This window comes from Sorex araneus, chromosome 7 (assembly GCF_027595985.1).
Source record: "Sorex araneus isolate mSorAra2 chromosome 7, mSorAra2.pri, whole genome shotgun sequence".
Classification (NCBI taxonomy): Eukaryota; Metazoa; Chordata; class Mammalia; order Eulipotyphla; family Soricidae; genus Sorex; species Sorex araneus.
In genome coordinates this window covers 8722386-8737702 of record NC_073308.1, presented here as the reverse complement: position 1 = coordinate 8737702, position 15317 = coordinate 8722386, and the positions used below count along the sequence as shown (strand labels likewise).

At 42.3% G+C, this 15317-nt stretch overlaps 1 protein-coding gene across 2 annotated transcripts in view; it reads right to left on the bottom strand.

Moving 5' to 3' along the window:
• LOC129406477 (leucine-rich repeat-containing protein 37B-like) overlaps positions 1–15317 on the bottom strand; it is a 90544-nt gene that overhangs the window by 20295 nt on the left and 54932 nt on the right. Inside the window, exons 4-5 of one of the 2 annotated variants that reach the window (XR_008631017.1) lie at positions 14495–14569; positions 12794–12868 (exon numbers count right to left, since the gene is read on the bottom strand). Coding sequence is in view for 1 of the 2 variants with exons in the window: in XM_055144347.1 (XP_055000322.1) it covers positions 14495–14569 (75 nt within the window). In the remaining variant the exon portion in view is untranslated. Of the gene's footprint in view, positions 1–12793; positions 12869–14494; positions 14570–15317 lie in introns of those variants that run through there. The other variant, XM_055144347.1, reaches the window with a different exon arrangement.

Below are 15317 nucleotides of genomic sequence, written 5' to 3'. Positions count from 1 at the left end.
GGAAAATGTGCATTAGTGAACGGATGGGTGTTTGATGATTATATGACCGAAGGTCAAACATGAAAGCTTTGTAACTATCTCACGGTGAATCAATTAAAAGCAGGGAAGTAATAATAAAATAATATGGTAACCTAACATTCTGGGGCTGGAGTGATAGCACAGTGGTTGGGCTTTCGCCTTTCACGAGGCCAACCCGTGTTCGATTCCTCCACCCCTCTCCGAGAGTCCGGCAAGCTACTGAGAGTATGGAGCCAGCAGGGCAGAACCTGGCAAGCTACCCGTGCGTATTGGATATGCCAAAAACAGTAACAATAAGTCTCTCAATGAGAGACGTTACTGGTGCCCGCTCAAACAAATCGATGAGCAACGGGATGACAGTGAACTTTCTGAATTAAAAAAAAAGTTGTGTGGCCATGAAAAAAGAGAGCGAGCAAGAGAGGGAGAGTCAGGAAGGAGACTGTGGTCTTCCTGCTTGTGCTCTTTCATGGCATGGCCTGAGAGCCCGGAAACCCCTGAGCCAGGTCACTGTGAGATAGAGTTTCAAAGCTTTTCTGATTGTGAACCAATTTCAGCCGTACAATGCTAGAACACCCCTCCCTCCACCAGTGTCATCATGTTTCATCCTTTACCCACTTTCAGCACACATCTCCCATCCAGAGTGATCCCTTCCAACTATCATTGTTATCGTGATCCCTTCTCTATCCCAGCTGCCCTCTCTCCCAGCCCTTGAGGCAGGCTTCCAACCACGGACCATTCATCCTGGCCCTTGTTGCTAACTGTCCTTGGGTGTTAATCTCATACTATGTTTTTACTTTTTTTTACGTCCCATAAATGAGCCCAATCATTCTATGTCTGTCCTTCTGACTTATTTCACTCAGCATGAGCCTCTCCATGAAAGGAAGAAAGAGAGAAAGAAGAAAGAGAGAAAGGAAGAAAGAAAGGAAGGAAGAAAGGAAGAAAGAAAGAAGGGAAGAAAGAAAGAAGTAAAGAAAGAAAGAGAAAGAAAGAGAGAAAGGAAGAAAGAAAAAAGGAAAGAAAGAAAGAGAAAGAAAGAAAGGAATGAAAGAAAGAAAGAAAGAAAGAAAGAAAGAAAGAAAGAAAGAAAGAAAGAAAGAAAGAAAGAAAGAAAGAAAGAAAGAAAGAAAGAAATCTGTTTTCACTTCATTTGCCTCTGGCTGTTCTATTCACTCAGCATAGGCCTCTTCATGAAAGAAAGAAAGAGAGAGAGAAAGAAAGAAAGAAAGAAAGAAAGAAAGAAAGAAAGAAAGAAAGAAAGAAAGAAAAAGAGAGAAAGAGAGAAAGAAAGAAAGAAAGAAAGAAAGAAAGAAAGAAAGAAAGAAAGAAAGAAAGAAAGAAAGAGAAATGAAAAAAGAAAGGAAGAAAGAAAGAAAGAGAGAAAGAAAGAGAGAAAGAGATATAGGAAGAAAGAAAGGAAAGAAAGAGGAAGGAAGAAAGAAAGGAAGAAAGAAAGAAAGAGAGAGAGAAAGAAAGAGAGAGAAAGAGAGAAAGGAAGAAAGAAAGAAAGGAGAGAGAAAGAAAGAGAGAAAGGAAGAAAGAAAGGAAAGAAAGAAAGAGGAAGGAAGAAAGAAAGGAAGAAAGGAAGAAAGAGAGAAAGAAAGAGAGAGAAAGAGAGAAAGGAAGAAAGAAAGAAGGAAAGAAAGAAAGAAAAGAGAGAGAAAGAAAGACAGAAAGGAAGAAAGAAAGAATGAAAGAAAGAAATAGAAAGGAAGAAAGAAAGGAAGAAAGAAAGAAAGAGAGAGAAAGAAAGAGAGAAAGAGAGATAGGAAGAAAGAAAGGAAAGAAAGAGGAAGGAAGAAAGAAAGGAAGAAAGAAAGAAAGAGAGAGAGAAAGAAAGAGAGAGAAAGAGAGAAAGGAAGAAAGAAAGAAAGGAGAGAGAAAGAAAGAAAGGAAGAAAGAAAGGAAAGAAAGAAAGAGAAAGGAAGAAAGAAAGGAAGAAAGAAAGAAGGAAAGAAAGAAGGGAAGGAAGGAAGAAAGAAAGAAGGAAAGAACGAAAGAAGGAGAGAAAGGAAGAAAGAAAGAAGGAAGGTCAGCGCAAAGCCAGGAGTAAGCCCTGAGCATAGCTGGGTGGGACCCAAAGACCAAAACTGCAACAAAACACCAAAACCAATAAAAACATAAACATCTGACTTGGGGCACCTTTTAAATTTCTCCCTGAATTTATATATCCTGAATTTCAATCATTTTGTTTCAAACAAACAGGCCTTACCTTCTGGAGGGTTCAGAGGCTTCCCTGCAATGTTCAGAACCTAGGTGAACTCACAGGGATACTTAGTAAGCAGTATGGTTCTAACAATTTGGTGCCCACCTGGACAACTCAATGCTGCATGGCTGGGTGCTAAGAGCCATTGAGTCTTTCCCAATGATGCTCAACAAACCATGTGGTACCTGACTGTAACTAGGGACATTAAACATGACACCCAATCTCCTTGAGCTATCTCTGTAGCCCAGACCTTGGTTTTAAAATGTCCTTCTGACTTTCTGGTAACAATTTCAAGACTTTCCTCAAAAGAGAGCATTTAGTTTTACATATGAAATCTTCTGGTGATCCTGAGAATTCAACCTGTTTGTTCTGCAGTTTTCTCATGAGGAGTTATCTCAAAAAGAGAGGGAGCATGAAAATCACTTTAATTATTGAATGAAATATCATGGTTTCTTGATAAATATCAATTATCATTGTTTCAACTGAGATCATGGGAGTGGTAAGACATCAATCCCGATGTCATTTAAAGGCTACTCTCTGCTTTGCACTTGGACTCACTATAGGTACTGTTTTGGGTGGGGGGTCCTTGGGGCTGGAGATAGAACCTGGGCCTCCTACATACAAAGAATTCACTCTAGCTCGTTGAGCTATCTCTCTGGTTCAAAATAGCTTTAGAAGATTATTTGGTTAAAATTATAGTGCGTAGCAAAGTATATTTGCATAGATTGTTTATGACTTTAATTATACTGTTTTAGTCATCCATTACACCATTGTTAATACAGGTAGTTTTGTAATTCCATTCAAATTGCCTTGTATACTGATACATTTGTATTGTTTGTGTATTTGTCCTCTAGTAATTTTGATATCTAAAATCAAGCATAATAAAGTGGTTATTATTTTTTTAAAAAAAAAAGAAAGAAAGAAGGAAAGAAAGAGAAAGGAAGAAAGAAAAAAGGAAAGAAAGAAAGAGAAAGGAATGAAGAAAGAAAGAAAGAAAGAAAGAAAGAAAGAAAGAAAGAAAGAAAGAAAGAAAGAAAGAAAGAAAGAAAGAAAGAAAGAAAGAGTCTGCCGCCGCACGAGCTTGACCCCGGAGGCAACTGAACTACTTTGGACACAAGCAGCGCCCCCAAAATGCCTCCAAACTGTGTGATTGGAGCTACTGGCCCATGTGCCTCCAGCGGGGTACGGTCTTTTCTCTCTCAACTCTTTCTTATTGAACGCAGCGAGGCAACTGCCGGTTTTTAGAGTATGCAGGTACCCACGGGAAGCCCGGGAAAGCCGAGGGGGCAGGATTTCCAGATCCGCCCTGTGCCGATATTTAAGCACAGGGCCATGTAGGTACGTTCCTTTCTGCCACCGCAGGAGCTCGACCCCGGAGGCAACTGAACTACTTTGGACACGAGCAGCGCTCCCAAAATGCCTCCAAATTGTGTGATCGGAGCTACTGGCCCATGCGCCTCCAGCGGGGCATGGTTCTTCTCTCCAGCCTCCTCCATCATGTGAGCACCACAAAAGGGAAGTAAAAGATTGCAGTGATGCAATTACCAAAAGAATTTTCCCTGGACTTCATATAGAAATCCAAAACCTCGAGGCTGCTGTTGCAGCCACGTGACCTAATATCTCTTGATTGTCAGCAACGTGAAAAGGTTCCTTTTTAGCAGGTCTTACTGTAGGGGGAAACTCCAATCAATAGTACTGAGTTTGTTGTTGAAGTATTGAAGGTAATCAAAGTAGCAGCTATTTCTTTAGACTGTGAACTAAGCCAAAGCCCCATACCGGCCGAGGTGAGGAAATATCCTTCTTTCTCGATTCTTTTCCCTTTTCTGGGAGAAACGCGGTGTGGTGTCCACCATATTATGAAGTCTATTAAGCAGGCACAAACTTAGAGGCGCGGGAATGGGAGGGGGAAAAAAAAAACAACTATATACTTGGAACAGCGGGATGCTTGGGAAGTCTCAGGCCCATACCAGTGCATGCTCCGCCGAGACTCGACCCGGGTGGCCACACTTTTGTGTGGCTGCGATGCTGCTGATCAACCAGAATCCAGAGCCTAACTAGACTACTTCCGGTTCCAGAAACTTCTTGCAACCATGTCTCTAGACTAAACTAAGCCATAGCCCCACGCCGGCTGAGAACTGGAAATATCCTTTTTTCTCGTCGGGTGGCGTGGTGTCAGCCATAATATGAGGACTATTCATTAAGCAGGCACAAACTTGGTGGCGCAGGAAGGAGGGGGGAAAAATTCTATGTACTTGAAACAATGGGACTTCATATCTCTCTATAGGGAGCCATTTTACAAGCCCGGCTCTTATCCTCTAGTCAAGTGGAGGCTTACTTGGGATTCCTGTAACAAGGTCACCACTGCTGACCTTACCGATCTTATTAGTTCGCCATTCCTCTCTCACTAGCCAACGCCCATGCCTGATCTGCCCAACGCCCATGCCTGATCTGCATTTTACTATTGTTCCTATGGGGGTCCAAGCATGCATACCGCCCCCCCCCCCACCAAGAGGTATAAGTATTGTAACTGCTGTGAATACACTCTCTCTCTCTCTCCTCCTCCTCCTTCTGGCTCTGCGTCTGTTCATTCGGTTACGTCCCCTCCTTAGCCCCACGAAGGGTCCTCCCTGCGGGACAGGATGATGCCTGCAGGGGGGACCCCACATCTGTCCAGTCTCAGCAATGGAAAACTAATTATCAAATGCTGCATTGGCAGTAGGGCTGTCTTTCTTGGGTGAAAACTCCAACAATACTGAATGTTGTGTTGAAATATGGAATGTAATCAAGGTAAAGTGAAAATGAAGTGAAATTTATCAACTAAGCAGGCAGAGATGGGGGCGGGGGGCGGGGGGGTGGGAGGTATACTGGGGTCTTTGGTGGTAGAATATGGGCACGGGTGAAGGGATGGGTGTTTGAGTATTGTATAACTGAGACATAAACCTGAGAACTTTGTAACTTTCCACATGGTGATTCAATAAAAAATTTAAGAAAGAAAGAAAGAAAGAAAGAAAGAAAGAAAGAAAGAAAGAAAGAAAGAAAGAAAGAAAGAAAGAAAGAAAGAAAGAAAGAAAGAAAGAAAGTGTTGGAATATTTTTCCTGAAAAGCTGCCTTCTGGAGATAATTTCAGAGGCAGTTTCCCTTTTTTCATTTTTTCACAAGAAGCCTAGCTGGTCTTTGACATGCAGATCTTAGGTGCTAGCCAGGCCTGACTTGACATTGTAGATTCCAGGCTCTGGCCCAGCCTAGTCTTTGGGATGTAAATTTCAGGTGCTGTCCAGTTTGTAATTGACATGTAGATTTCCTGTGGCAGCCTAGCCCAGTCTTTGGGATGTCTTTGGGATGTAAATCGGAGTGCTTTCAGCCCAAGGAAGGCTTCCATTTTGGTTTTGTATCTTCTTTGGGGGGGGGGCTAGATTAATGGCCTGCATTTACAAGAGAATAATGTTGCCTCAATGTTCTTCCTGTAAGATCTTTTGGTGCCTTTGGTGACTTCAATGTATTGCACCCTTTGGAAGTGCGGGGTTGAGTAAAAGGGGTTCCCAGAGAGGGACAAGGGAGGAGAGACTAGAGAAGGAGGTGGCGGTAGATCCAGAGAGAGGCCGGAGCTGGGAGTGCGGGAGATGGAAGATTAAAGATTGAATAAACGGTAACTAATCAGGAACCAGCATGGTCTTCGTTGTTCCTTCGCCTTTCCTTGACCACTGGCTGTCCCAATCCAGTCTACACACTGTGGTTCCAGGGCACCGAACGTGGGCAGTGAGACAGAGCCGCCCGGAGGGTGCAAGTGCACTCGCTCCACGACGAGCTTTAGTTTTACACAGAAAGAAAGAAAGAAAGAAAGAAAGAAAGAAAGAAAGAAAGAAAGAAAGAAAGAAAGAAAGAAAGAAAGAAAGAAAGAAAGAAAGAAAGAAAGAAAGAAAGAAAGAAAGAGAGAGAAAGAAAGAAAGAAAGAAAGAAAGAGAAAGAAAGAGAGAAAGAAAGAGAGAAAGAAAGAGAGAGAGAGAAAAAAGAGAGAAAGAGAGAAAGAAAGAGAGAGAGAGAGAAAGAAAGAAAGAGAGAGAAAGAAAGAGAGAAAGAAAGAAAGAAAGAAAGAGAGAGAGAGAAAAAGAGAGAAAGAGAGAAAGAAAGAAAGAAAGAAAGAAAGAAAGAAAGAAAGAAAGAAAGAAAGAAAGAAAGAAAGAAAGAAAGAAAGAAAGAAAGGAAGGAAGGAAGAAAGAGAGAGAGAGAGAGAGAGAAAGAAAGAAAGAAAGAAAGAAAGAAAGAAAGAAAGAAAGAAAGAAAGAAAGAAAGGAAGGAAGGAAGGAAGGAAGAAAGAAAGAAATCTGTTCTCACTTCACTTGCCTCTGGCTGTTCTGCTCACCCTGGTCTTCCTTCTCTCACTGATGTAGTTCTCAGTCTTCCACTGGTCTGTATCCCATTCTGCCTCGGGAACCTTTACTTCCTGCTGCTCACTGAGACGCTTCATCAGGAGGCCGGTTCCGGAGAGGAGCTTGGCACACGCCAGCCTCACCTGGGGCTCAGAGCGGTCCATTTCAGAGTCCGGATCCCGTGAGCAATGAGCTTCCTCACGTCACTGTTGGGGATGAGGACCACAGCTGCTGGATGAGTTGCATGTCCTGTTGGTCTCCGGGGTGTGGTTTTTGTGTGGCAGAGACGATGTCGGTGGCCACGTTGTGACATTCCCACTGCGTCTCGCTGGACTGCTTGACAGCCGGCACGAGGTTGCCGGGCATCCCGGCGTCCTTCTCATGGGCGGTGCCTTTGCTACCGACGGTTTTCTCTGGCAGCGCGATGCCTCTGGTGTTGGCCCCATTTGCAGCATGCGTGCTTTCTACGGTCTTCTTTCCTGCAGGTGAGTGTGAAGGTTGAAAGGACTGGAGCCAAGGTCCGTCCTGACCTCTCCAAGACAGAGACTCCTCTCTTGGCGGGGACTTGATGAGGTTCTCACCGCAGCGAAAGGAGGCCGCTTGGCGACTCGCACCGGCCTCTCGGGTGCTGATTCCTTCGTCTCTGTACTCACTCTGGCTCTGGGCATTCTGGGCAAAGCCGAGAGTAAGATTTATGAAAACGGTAATTTTTTCCAGTGTGTGACACGGGGCTGGGAAACTTCATGTTCCGAACTCGAGCGTCTGCGTCTTCCAAACCGAGGAGCGTGTTTTTCGAGTCTTTGGGTTTGTTTTTCGCCTCGGCTGGGATTTTCGGAGAAGTGGCGGCAGACGGGCTGGCTGTCCATGGAGAACTGCTCCATGTGGTGGACACCACCGCCTCGTGCTCCTGGATGGAGGAGGACTCCTCATTGAAGGAGTTTTCCACCCATTTCCTGGGTGTTCCGCCAAGGGAAGCTCTTTTGGTTCTCTTGGGGCCGCCTCCTGAGCCTTCTCTCTCAGGCAATGTTCCCTAAGTCTAGCTGCTCATTCATGAGAACGGACAGGCTGTTTCTCTATGCTGAGGCCTCCTCCGGTTCAATGGTCAGCTCGGTGCTGGTATTCTTCTTTCGAGTCTGTAAAACCTTCATGAACTCCCTTTTCGTGGTACTTATGGACTCTTCCTCCTCTATCAAAAAAAGAGCTTGCTTTTGATCAAGAAAGGTAACTGGGGATAATTTTGGGAGCACAGACATAAATTCCAGACAAGTAAATTAGTAATCAGGAAACAAGAGCGATATTGGGGGAGGGGGGCACAGGGAAGCCTTAAGTTTACACCTGTGATTGGCAAGAACAGAAGGAGAAACAAAGTGATCATCACTATTTATTCAGAATAAATAGGGCATGAAGTTTAGTGCATGTATTTAGGATTATCCCACTGGGGGGCAGAGTGACAGAAGAGCAGATAAAGTATTTATCTTGTACGCAGCCAACCTGAGTCTGTTCCCCAGCACCCATACTGTCCCTCTAGCCTTACCAGGACTGATTCCTGAACACAAAGTCAGAAGTAAACTTTGACTACCTCTGAGTATGCCCCCAAACAAGCAAACACTCAAACAATAATAATATGATTATTCCACTGGTCCCCAAGGACCAAGTACCCAGTATTCATGACAAATATTTGCTGTTCAGTTAGACTCTTTACAGATCAACTGACTTCTGTTTTATTTTTTGGCCATTCCCAGCCATGCTTAGGGGTTGTTCTTGGTTCTGCTCTCAGAATTCTTGAATTCAACATGATCTGTTTCCAACTGTATACTGTGAATCTGAAAGTATTTCAGATCATTAAAAACTAACTAACTTTGGGTCTGTGATTCAGCCACAGCACACAGAATTGAAGAACAGATGACTTAAATAACATGCATCTTAGAGATAAATGACCTTCCTTTATGATTAAGGAGGAGTTTTAGATAGATAAAATTGAAGATTAAAACTGAGCAAGTTCCAAATTCTGTTTTAAAGTCTACATTTTTTGTTAAGAAATACCTTTTTTAATGTCTACCTGCTCTCAATGCTTATTGGTTTATATAGAGTTAAACATTGAACTAATTTAATAATTTATTCTTTATGCTGACAGTTTTAACTCTTTTAGTAACACAATTTAACCCTAAAGTCCATGTTAGAATCTATCTTATAACTTATAAGCTAATTGAAGAAATATTAATACCATTAATCACTATTAACATTTGAAAACTTTATATAATGTGTCACAGGGAGAGCAATGAGATTAGTTCCTGGTATTTCAAACAAATCACACGTATTTGGATCTTCTTCAGGTTTATCAGAGAAACCATTTAATAAAGTTTACAGATATAATAATGGAGTTATTAGATAATTCAACATCGAGCTAGAGTAGCTAAGCTCAAGAACTTTGAATGGTTTAATGGACTACAAAAATAATCATTTTTTAGTTAGTTTTCTTATGGCTCACAATTATCACATGTCTAACAAAAGTTTAATAAAGCTATCCTGCTCTTGATCATAACAAGGTGTACTACTCAAATAGGTAAAAAGATACATGATAAAGTTTATACTTGGTGCTCAGAATTCATCCAAATATAAACTACACTTGAAAAATAATTGAGGTTTTTTTTTGGGGGGCTACCTAGCAATGCCTAGGGGTTACTTCTGGTTTTGCACTCTGAAATCACTCATGATAGTGTTTGGGGGGCCATTTGAGATGCTGGGGATTGAATCCGGGTTAGTTACATGCAAGGCAATCACCTTACCCGCTTTACTATCTCCAGCCCAAGAGAAAACATTTTTATAATGGCTAAATTTTTACTTTAATTAAATTTTACATGTGTCTATTACTTATACTTGTTTGCATAATTGTTGATAGCATACTTTTTAAGTAATCTAGAACCACCTTATGAAAGTAGATAAATGCCAGGCTAGAGAGAGAGTACAGAAGGTAGAGCATTCACCTTGCATGTGTCCAACCCAGATTTGATCCCTGGAATCCCACATGTTCCCTGAACACCAGCAGAAGTAATTCCTGAGTGCAGAGCCAGGAGTAATCTCTGAGCATTAATGCGTGTTTCTCCCAAAAGCAAATTAAAAACTAATCAACAAATCTTTTTTTGGTAATTATGGCCACCAGGCTGGAGCGATAAGAACAGCAGGTAGGGCATTTGTCTTCCACCTGGCTGACCCGGGTTCGATTCCTCCATTCCTCTCGGAGAGCCTGACAAGCTACCAAAGTATCCCACCCACATGGCAGAGCCTGGCAAGCTCCCCGTGGCTATTTGGTATGCCTAAAACAATAACAACAAGGCTCACAATGGAGACATTACTGGTGCCCGCTCGAGCAAATCGATGAACAACGGACAACAGTGCTACAGTGCTACAGTGCTGCTCTCAGAAATTATCCTGGGTGGTGCCTGGGGGACCACATGGGAATCTGGAATGAAACTCAGGTTGACTGCATGAAAGGAAGCACCCTGGGGCTGGAGCAATAGCACAGTAGATAGGTTGTTTGCCTTGCATGTAGCCAATCCGGGTTCGATTCCCAGCATCCCATATTGTTCCCTGAACACAGCCAGAGCCAGGAGTAACCCATGTGCATCGCCAAAGTGTGACCCAAAAAAGCATAAAAAGAAAAATGCAAGCACCTTCTCCATTATATCATCTCTCTAGACCCTCAACTATGACTTGTTATACTCCCATACCTTTATCCTGTCCTGCCCACATGAGGAGAGAGGGCTCTTTCTCTTTACCTCTTTTGTGTGCTAATATTCTTATTACCATCACAGCCAACAAAGAAATTCCTCCAGAAATCAGGTCCTTATCTGAATGCACCCTTCCTCCACTATCCACTAATTCCTTTGCTTACTAGCCCTTAGTCTCATATTGTTGAATCTGGGAAGATGTCTAAGGATATGTTAATGGATTTGCCAGAGTATATGTTAATGTGCAATGTTGAGAAAATCTAGAAAATGATTTGTTTTGTTTTGTTTGGGGGTGACACTTGGTAATGCTCAGGGGTTACTCCAGGTTCCGTGCTCAGGAAATCACTTCTGGTGATGCTTGGGAAACTGTATAGGATGCCGGCAATGGAACCCAGGTCTTCTGTGTGCAAGGCAAGTCCCCTACCCACTGTACTATCTCTCTGGCTCCTGAAATAATATTTGAGCTCCCCAAATTGGGGGAAAACAACTCTTATTAGATGTGTATTTTAACTTCACCTACTTCCTACTATTTTCATCTCTACTTAGGGAACCATACAAAGTTTCTGACTGCGTCAAGGTCAAGTATAACATTGTGCAGTTGGGTTTCTCTTGGGGGGACAGTGGGGCCAAATCCAGAAATGTTCAGGGGTTACTTCTCTCTCTGTGCTAAGGGATCACTGCTGCTAGTAATTAGGATTGTCTGGAATGCTAGGGATCAAATCCAGGTCTGCTGTATGGAAGGCAAGTGTCATAGCTACTAGACTATCTCTCCAACCAGCCTTTACTGAAGAATTCAAAGTGCTTTTGGTGGAGTGAAGTTTAGAGGGGGAGTTAAGGGAAGTGAGGAAGAAGCATGGACTTGCAGAGAATCCAAGACTGTGATCACAAGACCTAGGCATTAGGCACATTTAACACTTTTAGTTTTGCTTTTCCTCACCTAAAAAAATGTTATTAGTATTTTATTCTGAATTTTTATTATTTGGTTTAGTTATTCTCTAAAACATTATTGCAGTTGGAGTAACATGGTTTTAATAGAATCAATGCTATTGGTTTCCACGTACAAAGTAAACTTCACCTGGACCACCGCTGAAGTGCCGAGACACCATGGTCCTTACAGCACCTCCAGTCTGACTCTTCTCCCTCTTCTCCCTGCCACCCCCAACAAATCCCCAGGTTTGATGTTCATCTTATGAAAGGTGATTCATAAATATTTCTTATGCCCACCTCTGAGAAGAGAGTGGTAGAGTTCAACTCCCTATATTTCTAAGAACTATTTCCCTTGGTAAAAGTCAGAATCTCAGTTACATCATTACCTTAGCAGTCTATGCATGACCTGAGACATCAGAGGAACAGAAGAAAAGGATGGAAGAAGGGAAGGGAGCTAACGATAATGGTCACAAATGAGGGCCACACTCTAGGCAAGGTGCTGGTCCTCCAGATGAGAGCTCAGCCACAGAATGCAGAAGAGAGTCTGAGAAGAGAGTGGTAGATTGCGAAAAGTTTATTTTGAAAATAACACTATCTTTGTGTAAGAAGCAAAGTGATTTGATGTGCCCAATTGCTGATAGCGAATCTGATTCATAATATTCCAGCGTGAAAACACTTTTATGGGTGGGGTGTGTGTGTATGTGTGTGTGTGCTCGCGTGAGTGCGTGGGCACTCGTGAATGTGCCACACTCAGCGGTGCCCAAGGGATACTCCCAGCAGTGCTTGGGAAACTGTTTTGTGGGGGGTTGAACCCCCACCTCCCACATGAAAAGCATGTGGTACAACCTATTGATCTACTTTCCTGGGCCCCTGAAAGCACATTTTGGAAGTTATCAAGCTAAGGTCAGTAAACTTACTATGTGGAAAGATACTGAAGAGCACCTGAGTGCTTTGTAGATGGAAGGGTTAAAATTCAAAGTAGGCCCAAAGGTGAGGATGGTCTAAGAATCCACGAGCCCATCCATCATTAGAAGGATTGAGTGGCAACCTCTGCTTAGAAAACCAGAAATTCTCAGGCTCTAAGCAAAACTTTCATAAGACAGTATGACTTGTACTTGCCTATAAAATTACAAAAACACATGCAATAAAATACCTACACCTGTCCTATGAAGAAAAGGGAACTTGAGATCTGCATTCTGTGGCTGAGCTCTCATCTGGAGGACCAGTACCTTGCCCAGAGTGTGGCCCTCATTTGTGACCATTATCGTTAGCTCCCTTCCCTTCTTCCATCCTTTTCTTCCATTCCTCTGATGTCTCAGGTCATGCATAGACTGCTAAGGTAATGATGTAACTGAGATTCTGACTTTTACCAAGGGAAATAGTTCTTAGAAATATAGGGAGTTGAACTCTAATAAAAATAATGCAACTGCATAATCAGTTTAAAATGGACCATCAGTGATTAAAATTAAAATGAAACATAAATTAAAAAGCTATTAGCAGGCAATTCAGACTCACCGCAGTGTGTGCTGCTGGTACATTCACAAAGTAGTTTGACTACTTTGCAGACAGAGTCTATTTTATTCTTAAATTGGCAGAGGCAGCAGGTGAGATGCCTAGGTAATATCCTAGGAATGGAAACACAGAGAATTAAGTGCAGAGTAAAGGGGTTACTTTAAATAGGTAGAAGAGGCAGCCAAAGCCACTGTGCAGCTATTCAAAATGTTCCTGAGAACCAGGAATGAGGTGCTGCTCGAACTCGGTGGTGGTGGGAACCCAACTGGGAGGTGGTACATGCAAAGTTTGTACCTGAACTCCTCTTCTATCACTTCAGCTCTCAGAAAATTGAGTTTTGTTCTTTAGTCATATCTGGTGGTGCTCAGGGGTTGCTCTCGGCTCTTGGCTCAAGAACGATTCCTTGCAGGCCTCAGAGAACTACAGACAGTGCCAAAGACTGAACAAGGGTTAGCCACATGCAAGGCAAATACGTAATCACTATTCTATCTCTCCAGCTCCCACATAATGATAAAAATTCCAGTTATCACCTGGGGAAATCTGAAATCACTTTTCCAGACTTTGAAAAAACAGGGACTAGAGTAATATTATAGTATCGCAGGTCTGGCATTTGCTTTGAACACGGTCGACCTGGGTTTGATCGCAGCATCCATGAGACACCAAAAATGATTCTTGACTATCTCATTTTAAAAATATTTTTTAGTGCGCTGGTGAAGGGATGGGTGTTTGAGCATTGGATAACTGAGACTTATATCTGAAAGCTTTGTAACTTTCCACATGGTGATTCAATAAAAGAATTTTTTAAAAAATATATTTTTAAAAAATAAAATTACATCTCAATTAAACATAGCTTAAGAAAAATAAACAAGAAGGGGTATGGTGCCACCAGAATGTCAATCTATACCTGTGAGGCGAGTGCAGCAGCAGCCAGATGGAGCCTTCTGGCTTCCTGATAACCCGAAATTGCTGATGTACCTGTGGCCGAACTCCAACAACTTAGGGCAAGTTTACCAAGAAACTAAACAGCCAAAAGTTTGGTATGTTGGAACCACACCCACAAAGCACGTCTTGCTCAGTTATACAAGCTCATTTACTGGCCATATTTCAGAGACCCATAAATCTCAAAAGAGATCAAAAGCTGCAATTAGGGCTGGTCGTGAGGCACCCTACGGCCAAGCGGGCATACTCTGCAGGGCATATGCCAATAGTTATTTCTCTGGAAAAGATGAAAACAAGGGCCACGATCCAGAGACACACAAAATAATCTCTTAACTGAGAAGTTCTCTGCAGAGGTTTCTCCACACCCTAATTGTCTAAACTTTTAGAATTCCAGGAGCACACAGCCGCTCTTGTGGCCGTATGACATCTTATACTATTTATAACAAGCATTACAAAAGAGAGTATGGGGAAGATTGTCTGGTGGGATGAGAAGGTGGATCCTGGGAACACTGGTGGTGGAAGATGTGCACTGGTGGAGGGTTGGGTATCCTATCATTGTATGACTGACACTCAACAAGGAAAGCTTTGTGACTGTATTTCACGGTGATTCAAAAAAATTAAAAAATAAATTAAATTAACATTCTGAATAAAAAATAGTAATGTGGAGTTCATGCCATGTTGTATTAGCTTAATGGCTGAATAAATAGCAGTACTCTTACATTAAAAATGAGAGAGAGAGAAACAAAAATAAAAAGCCTTAAAAAACGAAGTGAAAATAAATGTCAGAAAAATCAACTTACAGTTTTTCCAATTCAAGAGTCATCATGAGGATGTTTTGGACTGGTCCAAGTGACACTTGTGTTGCTCCCATGTCTCTGAGGGAGAAAGCACAAGCATGATGTGAATCCAAATACAGAAGCTCTAGAGTTACATAGATGAGATTAAAGAGGCATAACTTTGATTCTGGCCTTGCTGTAAAGTCAGGTCAATGGTTTACTCTAGACCATAATTCCAGAGAGCTCTTACTGATAAGAGATTTCTTTGTCACCAAATTAATTACAATTTGGTAGACTAAATAAATTTCCTTCCTTCCTTCCTTCCTTCCTTCCTTCCTTCCTTCCTTCCTTCCTTCCTTCCTTCCTTCTTTCCTTCCTTCCTTCCCTTGTTCCCTCCTTCCCTTGCTCCCTCCCTCCCTTCCTACCTCCCTTCTCTTGTCCTTCCTTCTCTTGTCAATTTAGACTTCTCATTCTAAATTGCATCTACTTCTTTTAATGTTTCTTTTTCATGTGAGCTGGGGGTGGCCTTGGATTTTGGCCACATCTGGCAGTACTTGGGAGATATGTTGGGTGCTGTACTTGTGGGTTGCTCTGAGTAGGACTCCAGGGAACACATATGGTGCCAGAGATTGAATCCAGGCCTCTAGCACGCAGTGCATGGGTTCCAACCACTGACCTATCCGGTCCTCTTTTCTTTACTTTCTTTTTTAAAATAATGTTTACATTATTACTTGTTACTTTCTGGAATAAATAATACTTCTACATGCATCTGTATGTTCTTATCTATATGTACTCAACATTGCTCTTTTGCTCTGTTGGCTGTTACCCGTGTACATTCTTTTTTAAT